General features: G+C 42.9%; 1 protein-coding gene across 6 annotated transcripts in view; it reads right to left on the bottom strand.

Annotated features, from left to right (window-relative positions):
* Positions 1 to 10,738, bottom strand: part of ASB9 (ankyrin repeat and SOCS box containing 9) — a 31,900-nt gene extending 21,162 nt beyond the window's left edge. For all 6 annotated transcript variants that reach the window (XM_061178277.1, XM_061178278.1, XM_061178274.1 and 3 more), the window contains exons 1-2: positions 10,370 to 10,738; positions 2,836 to 2,915 (exon numbers count right to left, since the gene is read on the bottom strand). In XM_061178277.1, the coding sequence (XP_061034260.1) occupies positions 2,836 to 2,915; positions 10,370 to 10,463 (174 nt within the window). In that variant the 5' untranslated portion in view covers positions 10,464 to 10,738. The remainder of the gene's footprint in view (positions 1 to 2,835; positions 2,916 to 10,369) is intronic.
* Between the last annotated feature and the right edge of the window lie 7,869 nt (positions 10,739 to 18,607).

Genomic DNA, 18,607 nt, shown 5'->3' on the forward strand with positions numbered 1-18,607 from the left:
ATTTATTAAAAAAAAAAATTCCTGAACGTACTGGTCCTACAGGAGCTTAAAAAATACCAATGCATGAAGCCTGCCCTAGGCTAAATCAGAATATCTACAGTGAAGCCCGGGTATTGTTATTTTTTTTTTAAATCTCACATTATTTTAATGTGAAGTCACGGTAAAGAATAATTAGTTACAGTTTCAGTTTCTCCCTTCTTGGACCAAGTGAGAATTATTTTTTGTAATTTTCTTTTCTCTTTGTTATAGCCATTTGAATGTTTGGTCTTACTCCCCTTACTAAAATATGCTTGTTTAGTTTAGCAGGAGGGTTTTTCAGTATGCTTTGATTACCTGAAGCGCTATGTAGATTGTAATAAGAAAATAGATACTCCTCATTTATGAGGAGTAACTGGAGCAGGTAATTTACACAATGTCACCTTAGTTAATTCTCTCAAACTCATATAAGGTAACATAATAGATTGAATTTTTGGTCTCAATTCTTCACTCTCCTGTAGCAGTGTAATACATTCACACCCTTGCCATGACCTCATAGTTGACAAAATGTATCAATACTTCCTTGATCCTTGAATTTGGACTTGGTCATCTGACTTGCTCTGACCAATGGGGTGTTAGCAGATGTGACATAAGCAGACTGGAAGTATTCTTTCATGGTTGAGCTTGCCCTGCTATGCTTCAGCCTTTTGCCACGAGGAGAAAATTCCTCAGGTAGCTACTGGTGAAATAAGGATGGGAGGCGTGTGCAGCAGAGCTGTAGCCAACCCACAGCTTGGAGCCAAGCTCAGTCCAGATCAGCTGATCCAAAGTCTCATTAGCAAGAAATAAATGTTAATTGTATTATGCCACTGAGTTTGGGGTGTTTTGTTACACAGCAAGATCTGACTAATACACGTAGGTATTCGAACACTCATTTTATAAAGGCAGAAATTGAGGTTCCAAGAAAATAACTTGCTTAAATAATGCAAAAGAGCTTAGGTAAAGACATGATTCCAGCTGATATTCAGTAAACACGTAAATACTAAACATAAATGAATATCAGTCCAATTTAATAAGGCATATATAAAAGCTGCAATGATCATTTTTCACCCTATCAAAAAAAGGTAAATGTTTCATTTTATCTGAGAAGCAGCTTAACTTCATTTAGCTAGAGTTATGTGTTACTATCTGTATTTCTATTTATAAGAGGCTGCTGATACCAAAAACAGCTTAAGATAGTGGCTTAGAGTAGTCTGAAAATCGTCTTTAGAAACTGTTTTCTCATGGGAGGATTTCTTAGTCTATATAGGTCCGTGAAATTGGAATTTTTTTTTTAATTTTTATTTATTTATTTATGGCTGTGTTGGGTCTTCGTTTCTGTGCGAGGGCTTTCTCTAGTGGTGGCAAGCGGGGGGCCACTCTTCATCGCGGTGCGCGGGCCTCTCATCATCGCGGCCTCTCCTGTTGCGGAGCACAGGCTCCAGACGCGCAGGCTCAGTAATTGTGGCTCACGGGCCCAGCTGCTCCGCGGCATGTGGGATCCTCCCAGACCAGGGCTCGAACCCGTGTCCCCTGCATTGGCAGGCAGACTCCCAACCACTGCGCCACCAGGGAAGCCCGAAATTGGAATTTTTTCAAAGCACATTTCCACGAACTACCACCTGAAATTTATCATGTCTTTTGATTGTGAATTTAGACCACAAACCACAGTAGTAACAGCAGTATATAGGACTATCACAGAGAGGAAACTCAGATATTTTTAATTACAGTACGAATATTGCAGATATCTAAAATATCTCAAAATATACATTCATCCTACTCAGAAAGTATGGTAGTAATTAGAATCACCACTAAATCTTCTTATTGAATGCATTAATAAAGAAGTTCATATATTACTATGTCACACACTTGTTTATAGAGTTCCTCTATATTGTGTTTTATGCATTTAAAACATTAGTCTGAGAAGGGGTCCGTAGACTTTGCCAGACTCTCAAAGGGGTCCATGAAAGGGCCAAGAGCTTCTAACCTTAAAGGTCCATATTGCCTCTTCAGAGAACAGAACACTATGAATAAAAACTTTACTGGAATTTTGAATGGCGATTGAAACTGCTTTCTTAAAAGCGCCTTTGCTTAAGTTCCCAATAATTTCAAACCATCAAAACTCAAATTAATGTGTATTTGAAATGACACCCAAGGAGCAGAGAAACTAATATCAAACTGGGCAGAGCCATTTCCATTGGAGATTCCACAGAACTGAACAAGTCTTTGAAATTATACGATGTCATATTTTAAAAGACATTTTCAAGCATTTATTTTACCTGAGGGGTTTTCAACCTCTTTCAGCACTACTGACGTTCAGGGCTGGATAATGTTTTAATGTGGAGAGCCGTCCTGTGCAGTGTCAGATGTTTAATAACTTCCTTGGTCTCTAGCTACTAGATGCCAATATCACCACCACCCCACCCCATCCCTGCTCCTGCTCCCAGTTGTGACAACCAAAAATGTCTCCAGACATTGTCAAATGTCCCCTTTGGGGCAAAACTGCCCCAGCTGAAAACCACTGTTTCACATGATAATTTTCAAGAACATAGTCTATTGAATAAAGTGACAGCAACTTGAATGCACTAATTTGCCCGCTATTCATTCAATAGATATTTAGTATAGAATCTATTCTGTGCGTAGAATTGTACCAAACTCTAGTATTATGCCAGCCTCCAGATAAAGAAGGACAGGATTCATCTCATTCTGCTAGAGAGGAAATTTATATCTTAATATCAGACTGTGATATCTTTTTCTCGATGTGGTGAGCAGTAGAATGTGCTTAATATTCATCTTTTTTTTCCCCCAAAAGTTACTTACCTGGCTGATGAGGTTCCTCAAAGCCAGCAGACGTCCATGAATGGCTGCTTCATGCACAGGGGACCAATCAGACACAGAATCTGTATGGAAAGGGCGGAGCAGGTTACATCCTGCTAATGCACTTTAGACCCAGAGGCTCATCCTTGCCCATCAATAAGAGTCTAACCGGTCTTACTGGAGGGAGACATTGGAGTCAATCAACCAAAACTCCATCAGGACTTCAGAACTTCTCCCCTCTATAGATGTTTTTTGAACACCGTTTATTTGAAATGTCTAGCTAGCTAAAGAAATAACTACAGCCAGTGTCCAAACTGAGGACAAAGTGGCGGACTGGGATGACAGATTAGTGTACTTCCATTTAGACGCTGGTTTCAAAGGCAAATGGTCCATTTAGTTAAATGAGAGCTTCGCTAATTACCAGCATTAGTGCGTTAAGCGGTGGTTGCCAGTCTAGTTTCCTGCGTGAAATACAAACTCTGGCATCTCAGCAAACAGTGCCATACGCTAATAGTAGTAATCATGTCATTACATACGCCATTAGGTTTGGAATCAAATCTAAACAAAACCATATTTATGGATTACCTCCTGTCCCAATATCAAGCACAAATCAGAGCTCAGTCTGACCTTGTAACAGGGACGTGATTTACCCCCAAAGGCAATGCGCCAATGTGATTAAGAGAAAGCTGTGAATTCAGACCCACTTGACTTCTTCTGAGCTCTGGGTCCCTGGGCAGACCCCGAGCTTCAGTTTCCTTCTCTGTAAAGTCAGGACAGCAATATTCTTACCTATGGCTCAACCCCTATTAGCTACTATTATTATCCTGCCCTAACAATAACCAGAGAGTCTTGATTAGACCCCACAGTCACTGCTATTTAAAAACTAGCAAATGTATTCTCCAACCATTTGGAAAGAATACACTTTCTTAGGAAGGAAGCTTGTAAAACCCATCCTAACACGTTAAATGCTTTCCTCTCTTTCGAACTGACTGGATGCCAACTGACTGCGGCGCAGACCTGAATTTTTCTCATCTCCAGCTGCGTCTGGTTTCTAGAACAAAGGCAGGAAGTCAGAACGTGAGGAGGCTGGTTTGAGCTGCAGCTCCAGCTCTGCCTGCTCAAGTAAACACACTACACACAAACGAGGCAGGATGGTCCGATACCAGTCATGCCTCATAAACGAACTGGTATCTCCTAAAAGCCCAGAAGACCTGGAGAACCAGGGTAAGTTTCTAAAGCCTGGCCAATGCCAGCCCATCAAGGAGGAGGCTAGAACACTTTGGACTTAACACGTGTTGGCCGACGTGGGCCTGCCACCTCGAGCTATCAGTGTCCCAGAAAATCTGTCCCAGTGAGCAAATTACCATCCTTCCAGATGGATTCATGAGGCATTGAATAGAGAAGAGCAAGCTGAACGAGCCTGCCTACACGCTGCCCATCCAAGGCTTCCCTTCTGGGCTCACCAGCATGCTCGAGGTACCTTCAGTGAAATGGTTTTTCCTAACCTCCAAAACCTGACGCGCAATAGAAAATTAGTGTCCTCACAGTATTCTTTGAGGGCCCTAGTGCTTTCAGGAAAAATACTGCTGCTTCTAGGGCTTGGAGCCTACAATCCAAACAGCAGCTATGGAAGATTGATCTCCAAATTAGAATTAAAAGGACAACTGATTCTACCCTGTTGGTGCTAAGGCACAATACCATCCACACGAAATCCTGAGTGAGAAGAACCAAACGTTGAGAAAGGTCTTGAAAATCATGTGTGTGATGATTAAGCCATTTTTTTCCTGCCAAGTGCTCAGCTGCTCAGAAATATCGCTGCCACACTCAACCTTTGTGAAAGCTACCTCAGGTAATTAGAGCTGACAGCAAGGCAGGTAATTTGGGCCCTAAGTTGTAACTCTGTTTAGATTTCATAAAAGTGATGCAATTATCTTATCGAGTGTAGACCAAAATGGGCTTTGCTTTGTGTACATTCATCATGGAAACATGATTCCTTCTATTTAGAGTAAATAAAGAATTACGTACTTCTCCAAGAGAGAAAAAAAAAAAGTGATGCACTCATGCATTAGGACATAGTATTTACAAAGCAGAGATGGTCTATGTCTTCGAGAAGCATAGGATATTGTCCTGGGACACGTGGTGGGTGGCTACCCATCTATCTACCAGCTTTAATGATTTATCATTCACATACTACACAATTCACCTCTTTCAAGTGTACAACTCAATGGTTTTCAGTAGATTTCACAGTTGTACATCCATCATCACAATCAATTTTAGAACATTTTCATCATCCCAGAAAGAAACCCCTTGCCCATCAGCTGTCACTCCCCCCATTTCCACTTCCCCCAACCCCTGGCAGCCATTGATCTACTTTCCATCTCTATGGATTTGCCTATTCTGGACTTTTCACACAAATGGAATCATACAATATGTGGTCCTTTGTGACTGGCTTCTTTCACTGAGTGTAATGTTTCAAGGTTCATCCACATTGTAGTATGTATCAGTATTTCATTCCTTTTTATGGCCAAATATTTGTATAGATAGACCAAAATTTCATAGACATTTGTGGTGTTTCCACTTCTTGGCTGTTATTAATAATGCTGCTCTGATTTGCGTGTACAAATTTGAGTGGATGTATGTCTTCAGTTCTCTTGGGTAGACACCTAGGAGTGGAATTGCTGTATGACATGGTAACCCAGTGTTTAGCCTTTTGAGAAACTGCCAGACTATTTTCCAAAGCAGCTGTACCACTTTATATTCCATCAGCAGTATGAGACTTCCCTTCCTAATTTAAAGCCCTTTCAGACTAGGATTTGGTGAATATATCATAGCTTACCACTACTCCAGGCCAGACGAAAACCTTAGGTGCTTCTAAAGCCAAAAGTCATCTCAAATTTATACAAAGACTTGAGCCTCAGCTGGTCTCTGAACACTTGAGTGATTACCTAAAGACTTTAAATTGTGAAAGGTTGACATTTTTCTAGCACTGAGAGCATGAACTTTATATATAGCTCATTTAGCGAACGCCATAATTTGCAACATGGATTAATCCACACACTCTCTTTGGCTCTTGAAAACATTGACGAGATATCCAGGAGATGTTTCTCCAGGGTTTCCAGAGCCCACATCACAAGCAGGCAGTGAGCTACAAGCTCAACACATGAGCAATTAAACCCCAAAGCAGCTTTGCCTGCCTTCCTGCTGACAACTGGAGGGCAGGAAAGGGGACCTGTTCCTGCCAGAACATGGACGCTGCTCATAGAAGGAGGCTATGGATGAAGGGAAAACTCAAGGTCACATGCCCTTCTCCACTGACCCCAATGAAGTCTTTGAAACTCAAGGGCCATTATATCTATACAACACATCATCCAAGCGCTTGGTACACGTTAAGGATTCTTCCGCAGTACTTTTTGAACCAAGATCCATTGGTTTTACTGACAAGAAACAGATGCCAAATGGGGGTCACGGGCAATGCCACAGATCCATTAGTGTAGCTCATGGATAACATGGGGCAGGGAGCTCTCCTAAGGAAACGACCCCACAAGTCCTCCAATCGGTGCCATTCAACTTACCTTTCTTTTAAACTGAGTCTCCATCAAACCCTGCAGCACATTAGGAAGGGTGCCGTTTCATTTTTATTGAAATTTCTGGAATGAGTTTTTAAATTTCCATTATTTCAGAAGAGATTTTAAATGCACTAATTGGTACATTCTGCAAAGAGCTATTCACGAAGCTCCGAGAGCCTGCAGCGGATGCTGGGAGTAGCATCAATCTATTCCTCCCGGGAAACATTTTGCAAGGTCAAGGAGGGGAGAAGAGAGGTTGGGTTGCTCTGAGAGTGTTGGAACACTTGCTTTCAGTCTTTGGGACGTGATGGGGTGGGTTCAGTGGAGATCCTCTCCAACACTGGAAAGAGGATCTGGGTACAGTGTGCACAATTATAGTGGACCTTGGTTGGATTCCAGGACAAATCAAAAAAGGAGGAAGAGAAACAGAGGCTCACAGTCGCAAACAGACAAATAGAAAGGTCCACTGAGGCAACTGTTGGGCACATTGGTCCTGTCTACTGCAATTCTTTCTCCACTTCTAAAAATCCACCCTAAGAGAATGAAATGATTTCCTTTCCATGCCTGTTCTTGCCTGTCTTCTGTTTAAATGTGAATACTCCCTACAGGGTGGGCTCAATTTTGTGAGGAAGACAATCTCCCTACAGGTGTGAGCCTGCAGGCAAAAACCTGAAGGAGAGACACTAAAAACAAGAATGGTGATTGCCTGCTCCGTGCGATTACGGGAGATTGTGAGTTTATCCTTCAATGTATTTTCCAAAGTTTCTCTGACTAGGTGTGAATTAGTTTCCCAGGGCTGCCATAACAAAGTACCACAATCTGGGTGGCTGAAAACAGTAGAAATTCATTGTCTCAGAGTTCTGAAGGCTAGAAGTCTGAAATGGAGGTGTCCTCGGGGCCAGGCTCTTTCCAAAGCCTCTAGGGACGAATCCTTCCTTACCTCTGCTGGTGGTGGGTGTCCATCTTTGCTGTTTCTTGGCTTATCAGATGCATCTTTCCAATCTCTGCCTCTGTCAACGCATGACATTCTCCCTGTGTGCCTCTTCTCCTCTTCTTATAAGAACCAGTCATTGGATTAAGGGCCCCTCCTACTCCACTAGGACCTCATCTTAACTAATTATACCTGCAATGACTCTATTTCCAATCAGGTGGCATCCTGAGGTACTGGGGATTAGGACTTCAGCCTGTCTTTTGCGGGGGGACACAATTCAATCCATAACAAGGTATTTTCAGGAAAAAAAAAAGACATTCTTTTCCTGCTCCTGGGGCAGAAAAGTCAAGAATTAAATCTCTATAAAGAGTTGGTTGCCATCGTCATACCCTTTCCTCCCTTCCTCCGAAGAGGGAGGCAAAGAAAAGCCTGCAAGTGCAGGTGGGAGCAGCAAAGTTCCCCAAGAGCAACCACACCTGGGCCCTGGCTTGCCCCTTGCCCTGGCCCTGTGCCAGGGGATATGCTTCACCTGAGCTGAGTTTCCTGTCAGGGCCATCCGGAAACAACACTCTGTTTCACGTTCCACACTTCACCAAGGGCAAGCCTCCTGAAGCATAAACAAATGCAATCCAGCTATCAGTGAGGTTCTGCCCAAGGGGCAGGACTGACACCCAGTAGGGAGAGAGAGCCTCCACTTGGGTAAGGAGGGGCAGAAAGCCTGGGAGGGCTCTATGGGGGCAGTGGCTCGGCCGGGTGGAAGGAAGGATGCAGGAGTTGCGGGTCAGATGTAGAGAAGGAGTTGGGAGGGCAGTAGGGTCCTGGCACCCACCCTTGTGACTTCTGCTTCTTGGAAAACTTCTCTTCCTTTAGTCCCTGTAAAATGACAGCATCCGAGTCTCTTCCTGCTTCTCTGTCCAACTTACTGGTCCTATGTCCTCAACTGGAGGCCTGTCCCAAGGCTCCATCCTTGGCTCTCATAAATCAGCCATCAGACAATGGCCCCTTCTCCAGGATTTCAGCCCAGCCCCTCTGCAGAACAGCCTGAGGTCTGATTCCCAACCCGTATTCATTCCCCAGCCGGTGTCCCACGCCATCATGCTGGGCCCTGGGCACTTTCATGTTCAAAGCAGAAGTCCTTCTCCTCCCTCCCTCACTCTGCCCCCAAGCCAGCTCCCCTTCCCAACTTCTCTCTTGTCTAGCCCTCTGATCTGACATTTGAAAACTTTGCAGCTTTGGCCACCTTCTCTCCTTTAGCCCCAATATTTAATCAAGCAACATAGCTTGATTTCTCTTTCCTTTGAAATTATCACCCATATTTTCCCTTTCTCTGTCATTTTGGAAGCTTGATCCAGATGTCAGCTTCATGCAGTCGTTCTCAAAGTGTGGTCCCCAACCGGCACCATCAGCATCACCTGGGAGCTTGTTATACAGATTCCCAGGCCTCGCCCAGACCTAGCATCAGAAGGGGTGGGGCCCAGCCAGCTGCATTTTAACAATCCATCCAGGTGATGCTGATGTATCCGAGCTTGAGAAGCAGTGGATTAGTGTAAGAATATCTCGTAAATTCTCCACAATCCATCCTGAATGTGGCTATCAGATTAATTACTTACAGTCTTCATTATGGCCAAGTCTCCACTCCAGAACCAACAGTGGCTCCCAGCTGCCTGGCTCATGAAGGCTAAACTCCTCCACTTAGCTTCTGAAGCTTCACTTTCGGGTTCCATCTCTCCAAACTTGTTCTCACTAGACTGGCCAAGACACTGCACTCCAGTTGTGACTGTCCGCTGTATATTGGGTGGGCCAAACTGTTCGTTTAGGTTTTTTCCGTAAGATCGTATGGAAAGGCCCGAGCGAACTTTTTGGCCAGCCCAATATATGCCTGGCTGCCGCCGCCCACCCAGCCAGCCCTAACCAGGATTAGGACCTTTAGAAGCCCTAAACGGCGAAAAGCTGCTGGCGCCCCTCTCTCAGGCGGAAATAAAAATAAATAAATCTAAAATAATCATGGAGAAGTCAACCACATTACTGATTCTTCCCCATATTGACTGGTTTGCTGCTTTAAAAATGTATTTATCAAATCCATTTTTTAAAGTTACATTGGGTGCCACTCTGCCCCCTGCTGCTCCAAGTTCATGCTCAATATCTCTGATGAATCCAGGTCTGCCTCTGGAGATCCAAATCCTACTCGCTGTTGAGGGCTCTGCTCATTTTACGAGCCAAAGTGGATAAACGAAGGAATAAATGAGCAGTCTTGTCTGCTCAATGAGCCAGAGAGAAGGCATTTTGTATTTTATTTCTTCTGTCTTTTCCCCCTTCAACACCTAAACAGTAGGAGAGTAGTTAAGTCCTAGCTGACTGCAGGGCCCCTGCTTTTTGTCCCTTTGACCGCCAAGTGTTATGGGCAGCCTCCCAGGGTGCTGAATATAATCATCTCTCCTCTAATGCCCAGACCCATTTTTTTCAGAATCCTTTCAGTCAGCAGGTACCTGCTAAGTGCTCACAGGAAATGACAGTTTCCCGGAGGCTGAGGCTCTATACATTAGCAAAGATACCACAGACAGGTGAGAATCATACCTGTACGACACTTCCCCAAAGTTTAAAAGGCTCCTTTTAAAGTGAATCAATCAGTGCTCAATGTTGGAACATCATTTATAAACCCAGCCTCACCCAAATGCCAAACACCTAAGACCTTTTAATAAATGTTTTAGCAATAAAGATGTTCCCATTTAGAAATAACTGTAATGTACATGATACATTTGACCCACAAAGAATAATTCTTTGCAGCTGAAGTTTTTCCTGGAGAGTAAATGGTGATCATTGACTTGGTATGGTCCACAGGACCCTGCAGAAAGAGATGTACACATTTTTGAACAACCGTGTGAAAGACAGATCCCAGCAAGCTGTGGACATCTGTCCAGTTACTGCCCTGTGGCCACATCTCGGATGGAGTCACTGAAACTGCCCCACCCTTTTCTCTCTTCTCTCCTAAGCACGTTAACCAACCTCCCCAGCAGGCTGATTCCACAGCCCCTAGACTCACCCCCCATCAATGGGTTGGAAAGGAGCCTGACGTCCGGAGAGTCTCCCAGCCTCGGGGGCTTGCTGCCGTTGCTGCCCCGTGGTTCACCATCCATGGTGCTCTCCTGGGCTGGGCAAGCTCCGCTTCAGTTGTTCAGGAAAAGTCCAAATTCCATGCTCCCCCAGCTCCTGGGAAATTCCAGGGCTGTGACTGGCTGAGCAGCACCGTCCTGGTCAGATGGTAAAGAACAGAACAGGGCAGGGTAATCTGAGTACTACCTGTGGTCAGACAGACACAGGCACACACACTCTCTCTCTCTCCACCTAACTGGCTAGAGGCTGCCCAAAGCCCACAGCAGCCCCCCAGCCCCAGGTCTGCAAAGTTGCTGATGTCACGTCCTTTCCAAAACTGAGACCAATCAGGGAGGAAGCCTTGAGGTTCATCAGGAAGGAAACACAGTATGTAACTTTGGGAGAGCCCAGGGTTGGGGTGTGCGGGGGTGGGGAGGAAACCACTGGTCTGCTGCAACGTTGTTCCCCCTGCTGGGATCCGGTTGTTGTTTGGGGGTTGCTTGTTGTTGAGACAAGCCCCAGAACCCAGGAGCTGAGAAAGCTGGTTTTGCTGCAGCCCTGCTGAACTGCTTGCACAGCAACTTACACAGCACGCCCTGGCCATCTGCACATGTGGTTTCAATTTTTCTGGGACTTTCTTATAGGAAAAATTCTCTATATGTTACAAAAACGCACGTTTGGAAAGAACTTCTATTTTCTTCCTCTGACTGCCAGGGTTGCACTAAATGTCCTGCTCACCCTCCTCCAAAATAATTCAGGGTTGCTATCGCAAAAAAAAAAATGGATTGCTGGGCGGCAGGGAGCGCTGGAGGAGAGCTGCTATCTTTCAATGATTAGTTATAAAAAGTTTTACTTTGTGAAGGTTCCGCCTATTTGCCTTTACAAAATATCTGGGGTTTTGTCTGTGTGTTTTCAGATAAACCCCGTTTCCCCGCACCACTTGGTGCTGGTTCAGGCTGATGGCCACCCCCAGACTCCCCCCCTCCTCCCCGCACCCAGCTCCTCTCTTCCAGGTAGAAAGGGATTTTTCTTCCCTATTCAGGACGTCTCTGAGTTATTCTCAAGCATAGCCTGGCTATGAAATAATTACAGATTATTTTTAATGCCAAAGATACAGCCTTACTGTTTCGCATTTATGAAGCCTCAGTTGACCCACGTGGTAGTCACTGTTTACAGTTTGAGGAATGTCCTTCATATTTTAAAATGCATTTCCATGCACACATGTGGATACACATTTATTCCTTTACATTTTCCACATAATTGTAATTGGATTATCATATATGCTTTTTACACTTGTCTTGGAGATCTTTCCATTTCAGCAGAATAGCTCTGTCCCTTTATTTACTACTGCATAGCATTCCATAAATATTTCGTGCCAAAAGTATTTCATTATTCCCCTAATGATGGAGGCAGAATGTTACCATTTTCTTTTACTACTACAAAAATACTGCAGTCCATAGATCCCTCCATATGACTTCGTGCACATATTGAAACCAAGTCCCCCTAAAACTGAGTTCCTCCACCAAGTTTATGATTAACCTCTGTCCAAAATTTTATTCCCCTTCTTGTCCTGAACCTGTTCCCCTCAGACTGAGGGGTATCAAAGACAAGGGGGGATTCAAGCCATGTACAAGCCCCTGTGTCCCTGTCCTTTGAAGTAAAAGGCTTTTGCTTTAGTCTCCCAGGCCTCCCTGAGTCTCAAAAGACTGTCTCAAGAGTTAATGATTGGGAAATGTGAAGATGTAAAAACAAAGAATATTATAATGTTGGGTGGGGAAACTGGTAACACTTTAGACTATAAACCAGCTACCCAGCAGAATCCCTGAACTCCCAGCTCCCTAAAAGATACAGCTAAAGGTCTGACACACATGCCTAAGCTGTTTTTAAAGGAAGCAGACCTGCACCAGATGAAAACTGCTGACTGCAAGCATGTAGACCCTAGACTGGTCAAAACCTGAAGGTTGATGATGCTTGAAACTTCATCTTGATGCCAACCAATCCAAGAATTGTGCACGAGCTCATCAGGCAACCTGCAGCGCCCTCCCTCACACTGCCTTTAAAGCCCCTCCCCTGAAGGCCATTGGAGAGTTTGGGTCATGTGAGCATGAGCTGCCCGTTCTCCTTGCTTGGTGCCCCGCAATAAACGCTATACTTTCCTTCACCACAACCTGGTGTCAGTAGATTGGCTTTACTGCACAGGCGAGTGGACCCAAATTTGGCTCAGTGACAATATGCAAATATTTCTGGAGGCGAGATTCCTAAGAGTGGACATGCTGGGTCCAAGTTGTGCTCATACACGCTTGATCATTTCTATGGAACTAAACACACACACAAGAGTGGGTACAAGTCAAACGAGAATCCCAAATAAGATCAATGGATGGTCTCAATGTCGATTTCCTGGTTGTGATATTGTACTACAGTTTTTTTGTTTTTTTGGTTTTTTTAATTTATTTTTGGCTTGTTGGGTCTTCATTACTGCGTGTGGGCTTTCTCTAGTTGCGGCGAGCGGGGGCTACTCTTCGTTGCAGTGCACAGGCTTCTCATTGCAATGGCTTCTCTTGTTGTGGAGCACGGGCTCTAGGCACGCAGGCTTCAGTAGTTGTGGCTCGCAGGCTCTAGAGCACAGGCTCAGTAGCTGTGGCGCACAGGCTTAGCTGCCCCGTGGCACGTGGGATCTTCCCGCACCAGGGCTTGAACCCGTGTCCCCTGCATTGGCAGGTGGATTCTTAACCACTGTGCCACCAGGGAAGTCCTGTACTACAGTTTTGCACAAAGTTGTCATTGGGGGAAACTGGGCAAAGCTATAGGAGATCTTTCTGTATTATTTCTTGCAACTGCATGTGAATCTACAATTATTAATTAATTAAGCTGTTCACTTAAAATTGAAACACTGCCAAACTGCCCTCCGGCTCTATTTGCAGAATTAACTGAGAAGTCCATAAGCATATACATTGTTCACTACTGCGTCAGGAAAGATTTGAAGAACAATGAAACTTGTATTTGGCAGAGAGTGAGAAATTTACTCCCAATGTAGACTGCTGACAAGGAGTTAAACAGAGGGGCACAGTGGGAAAGCTAGATACCATTCCATTCTTTCTGAGCAAAATCTTCATAGTAGAGCTTCTTTATTTACTTTTCATTAAATTCCAAGAAGATAAGGTTTTTGCATATTCATATTTAACTTGATTGCCCAAAATGACAATAAAGAAGATTTCCAGGTTGTTGCCTTAGTACCTGGGAGGGAATTAATCACCATTTTATCTTCTCATTATATTTATAATGTTGATCAACACCTGTGGACATTGGAGAATGGGAACTGATTTTTTTTAACTATTTAACAACAGTTCTAGTCAGGAATTAGAAAACCATTACAAGGGAAGTTCATGCATTTTTAAGGATCTACATGGGGATAAAGTTGAATTACATGTATATGAGTTGGGATTATAGAGAAATAGGTTGGCTTACAAAAAGCCACAAGAGCAGAACAATCTTACCAGCTTTGAGTCAGTCTCTGTGTCTGTCTGCATGTTCAGGAAACTTGGCCCAGGTTAGGTAAGAAAAACGAATTCTGGCCTGTAGCAGCAGTAAGGCCATAATCTTCTTTATCAGGTGCAGACTTAACACTAGCCACTGCCCCACCCCTAGATGTCCATGGCTGACATCATTCATGGATTATAAGACTTTCCTCCCGAGGCCTTGGGGAGCCGTGACAGTCACCTCCAATCAGTCAAAGTTGGCCCAGGAGCTGAAACCTCTTGTCAATCCAGCTGGCAATTTTTCTAGCACAAAACCTTTAAAAACCTAAAGGTGCACATCTCCTCTGGTCATTTGGAATGATCTGCTTTTCCTGCAAAAATCCTGAGTTGTGCTCGCCTAACTGGCTCTGCACGCTGAGCTGGCTGATGTTGTGACTTTAGAAAGCTGTCACTCATTCTTACTCCATCGACCAGCGCAGTAAGATTCAAACAAGGGTGTGTTTTAAAAAAATCTGGCATAATGCAGTATTCTTGAGGAAACAATTGGGCAAATCGAAATTGAGAGAGAGTCTCCATAACAATAGGGCTGAACTCTTCAAAAATGCCAGTGGGGTGGGGTAAAAGACAAAAGTGGTGGAGGAGCTTTCCAGATGAAAGGAGAATGAAGACACTTGATCATTAAATGTGATGATTCTTGACTGGATCCTGATTGGGGAGGACAAGACATAAAAGACATCAAAGCCACAACCATGGAAATTTGAATACAGACGTATATCGGATACTCATAGTGCATCAATGTCAAATTTCCTGCGTGTGATCGCTGCATCACCCGCAGTTATGTCAAAGAAGCTGTGTTCTTAGGAGATGCTCACTGAAGTGGTCAGTGCGGAGCCGCGCGGGAGCTTGACGCAGGGGGAGAAATGCGTGCCCCTATGTACACGTTTTGCACCCAATAGAAAAAGTTAACGCAAGCCCTACAGTCAAAAAGCTTGAGTATATATAAAGCTCACATTGCCCACTCTGCTCACAAGCCATTGTCATTCCTCATAAACCCAGCAGCCCCACGTCCCAGGACCTTGGGCTGATGGGGAAGACTGTTCTCATTGCACAATTATGCAGGGTCCTAAAACAAACAAACCACAGCCTGTCTTTATCAAAATTTTTGATATTTTGGTCATCAGGGGATTTTTTCCCTTAACATTTGTATTTTTTAATATTGCACTAAAATTTTTCTTCCAATGACTGCATTTTTCGGTGCCCCCTTAAATTTTTTGCCTTACTCGCTTCCTCCTAATCCTAGCCCTGGTGAAGAATGACGATGTCAACAGTTTACTCACAAATGATTCACTAAAAAAAATATGTGTATAGGTATTCATTATACATGGGCTTACTTATATACATATATATTATATAGGTGTGTGTACACACATGCATACATACATACATGCATACACACACAAAGACATAAGCAAATGTGGCAAAATCCTATCAATTGACGAACTGAAGTGATGGATGTACAAATATTCATTGTATTATTCTTGCAATTTTTCTGTAAGCGGAAAGATTTTCAAGATATAACAATGGCAGGGGAAGAAATTAATAAATGAAAATAAAAACCTGATATACATTTTTTTTTATAGGTTAAACTCATGTTGAAAAATGAAGCTGCTATTGTGAGTGTGACCTGGGTCTTGTCCTGGTACTGACTCTGCTAAAGGAAGGAGATGATGTATTTCACATGCAAATGTCCATGCAGGAGCGGCCCCTGGCGAGGATTTGTGATGGGAGGAAACGTGAGGTCCTCCAGTGAGGTCCTCCAGCCCCGAGAGCGCCCTTCCCTGACAAGGATTCATCCCTCAGGCAATGTCTCTGAAGCGTCAGCTCTCCTCTTTGTGTTAAGCACATAAAATTGTCTCAGCAATGAGCGTTGTTACTGAAAAAAGTATTATCCGTAAACCTCAGGTTTGTTTGACGTGGCAATATTAGAAATATCAGGGAGGACGATTACTTTGGGAGAAATGGTTCCTTAATAAAATATGAACAAAAACTTAGAGATGTTGAATGACGTACCCAACCTTTTAAATAATTTATGGGCTTTTCAAAGAGTTGAGGTTTACATCTTCAAGTGATACAGGCAAGCTTATTTTTTTTAAATAATGGGTCACGGCAGATGATGGATACAGTTAGATAAATGATGGATGGACAGACAGACGACAGACAGACACATGGTATGTAGATAGATATATTAGATGTCTATATAGAGAGACAGATGGCATATGAACAGATAATATGTGGTATTTGGCTATGCAAATACTTTTCCCTTAAAATGATTCATTATATATATATTTAAAATTATTTTATACTATTATTTTAAATAGTTTTCTTAATCAGTAAATATCATTTCTGAACATCTAAGAAATAATTCAAACATTTTAAAAGATTTATAAAAAATGAAGTTCACACGAGTATTATTTAAAATAGCAAGAAATTAGAAATAATCTAAGTATCCAACAATATGGAAATAGCTAAGAAACATGATACAGCCATTTTAAAGGGTAGTTTCAAAGGGTTTGAAACTTAGAAAATCATTACAACATACTTTGTGGGGAAAGCAGGAATCAAAAAATACTTTTATAGCAAAAATAAACAAATGAGACCCAGTCAAACTTATAAGCTTTTGCACAGCAAAGGAAACAAAACGAAAAGACAACCTACAGGATGGGAGAAAATATTTGCAAACGATGCAACCGACAAGTGCTTAATTTCCAAAATATACAAACAGCTCATACAACTCAATAACAAAAAAACAAACAACCCAATCAAAAAATGGGCAGAAGACCTCAATAGACATTTCTCCAAAGAAGACATACAGATGGCCAATAGGCAGATGAAAAGAAGCCCAACATCGCTAATTATTAGAGAAATGCAAATCAAAACTACAATGAGATATCACCTCACACTAGTCAGAAGAGCCATCACCAAAATGTCTACAAACAATAAATGCTGGAGAGGATGTGGAGAAAAGGGAACCGTCCTAACACTGTCGGTGGGAATGTAAATTGGTACAGCCACTATGGAGAACAGTATGGAGGTTCCTTAAAAAACTAAAACTAGAGTTGCCGTATGATCCAGCAATCCCACTCCTGGGCATATATCTGGAGAAAACTCTAATTTAAAAAGATACATGTGGGCTTCCCTGGTGGCGCAGTGGTTGAGGGTCCGCCTGCCAACGCGGGGGATGTGGGTTCGGGCCCTGGTCTGGGGGGGGTCCCACATGCCGCGGAGCGGCTGGGCCCATGAGCCACAACTACTGAGACTGCGCATCTGGAGCCTGTGCTCCGCAGCGAGAGAGGCCGTGGCAGTGAGAGGCACGCGCACCGCGATGAAGAGTGGCCACTGCTCGCCGCAATTAGAGAAGGCCCTCGTGCAGAAACGAAGACCCAACACAGCCAAAATAAAATAAATAAATAATAAAAATTATAAAAAAAAAAAAAAGATACATGCAACCCAGTGTTCACTGCAGCACTATTTACAATAGCCAAGACATGGAAGCAACCTAAATGTCCATCGACAGATGAATGGATAAAGAAGATGTGGTACGTATATACAATGGAATACTACTCAGCCATAAAAAAAGAATGAAATAATGCCATTTGCAGCCACATGGATGGACCTAGAGGTGATCATACTAAGTGAAGAAAGACAGAGAAAGACAAATACCATATGACATCACTTGTATGTGGAATCTAAAATATGACACAAATGAACTTACGAAACAGAAAAAGACTCACAGACACAGAAAACAAACTTACGGTTACCAACGGGGAAAGGGTGTGGGGGAGGGATAAAGTAGGAGTTTGGGATTAGCAGATACACACTACTATATATAAAATAGATAATAAACAAGGACCCACTGTATAGCCCAGGGAACTATATTCAATATCTTGTAATAAACCATAATGGAAAAGAATATGGAAAACAGACATATGTATGTATCACTGGATCACTTTGCTGTACACCAGAAACGAACACAACACTGTAAATCAACTATACTTCAATTTAAAAAAATACTTTTGTAATAGGATTGCTATATTAAATCAGGCAAAGAAACAAACAAAAAACCATCATGATGTACTGAAAATACACTGAAAAAAGTCACTAAAACCTTAATAGCAAAAATTAAATAATAAACGTTAGATACACACATGAATAGTTCTTTTAAAATTCTGTCACCCAGCCAGGGACCTTGCCTAATCAGCTTATCTAAAATAGTGGCTCTCACCATCACTCTTTACCCTAATCTCCTTCATTTTTCTTCTTATTTCCTGACATGATGACACGTGTATGCTTATTCCTTGTTGCCTCCACTAACACATAAGCTTTTCGAGGGCAAGGACCTTGTCTTTTTCGCAGCCTCAAACCGTGTCTGGCACATAACAGATGCTGAGTAAAAATGTGTTGAATGAATGAACTGAGAAGTTACCCTAGAGCACTTCAAATATGATTGAAATTGTGAGAAATCACACCACTTTGGGAATAAAACATTCCACATCCTGTGAAAAAAATGAAATAATCTATATTAGTGCTCAGAACCCCCAAAAGCAAGCCATATAATCTCATATAAACTAGATGATTCATCTGAGAGTCTAATTCTAGCTTGATGGAATCTGGACTTGTTCTGCATCCATTCTGGATCCAGAAGGATCGATTCT

This window comes from Eubalaena glacialis, chromosome X (assembly GCF_028564815.1).
Source record: "Eubalaena glacialis isolate mEubGla1 chromosome X, mEubGla1.1.hap2.+ XY, whole genome shotgun sequence".
NCBI lineage: Eukaryota > Metazoa > Chordata > Mammalia > Artiodactyla > Balaenidae > Eubalaena > Eubalaena glacialis.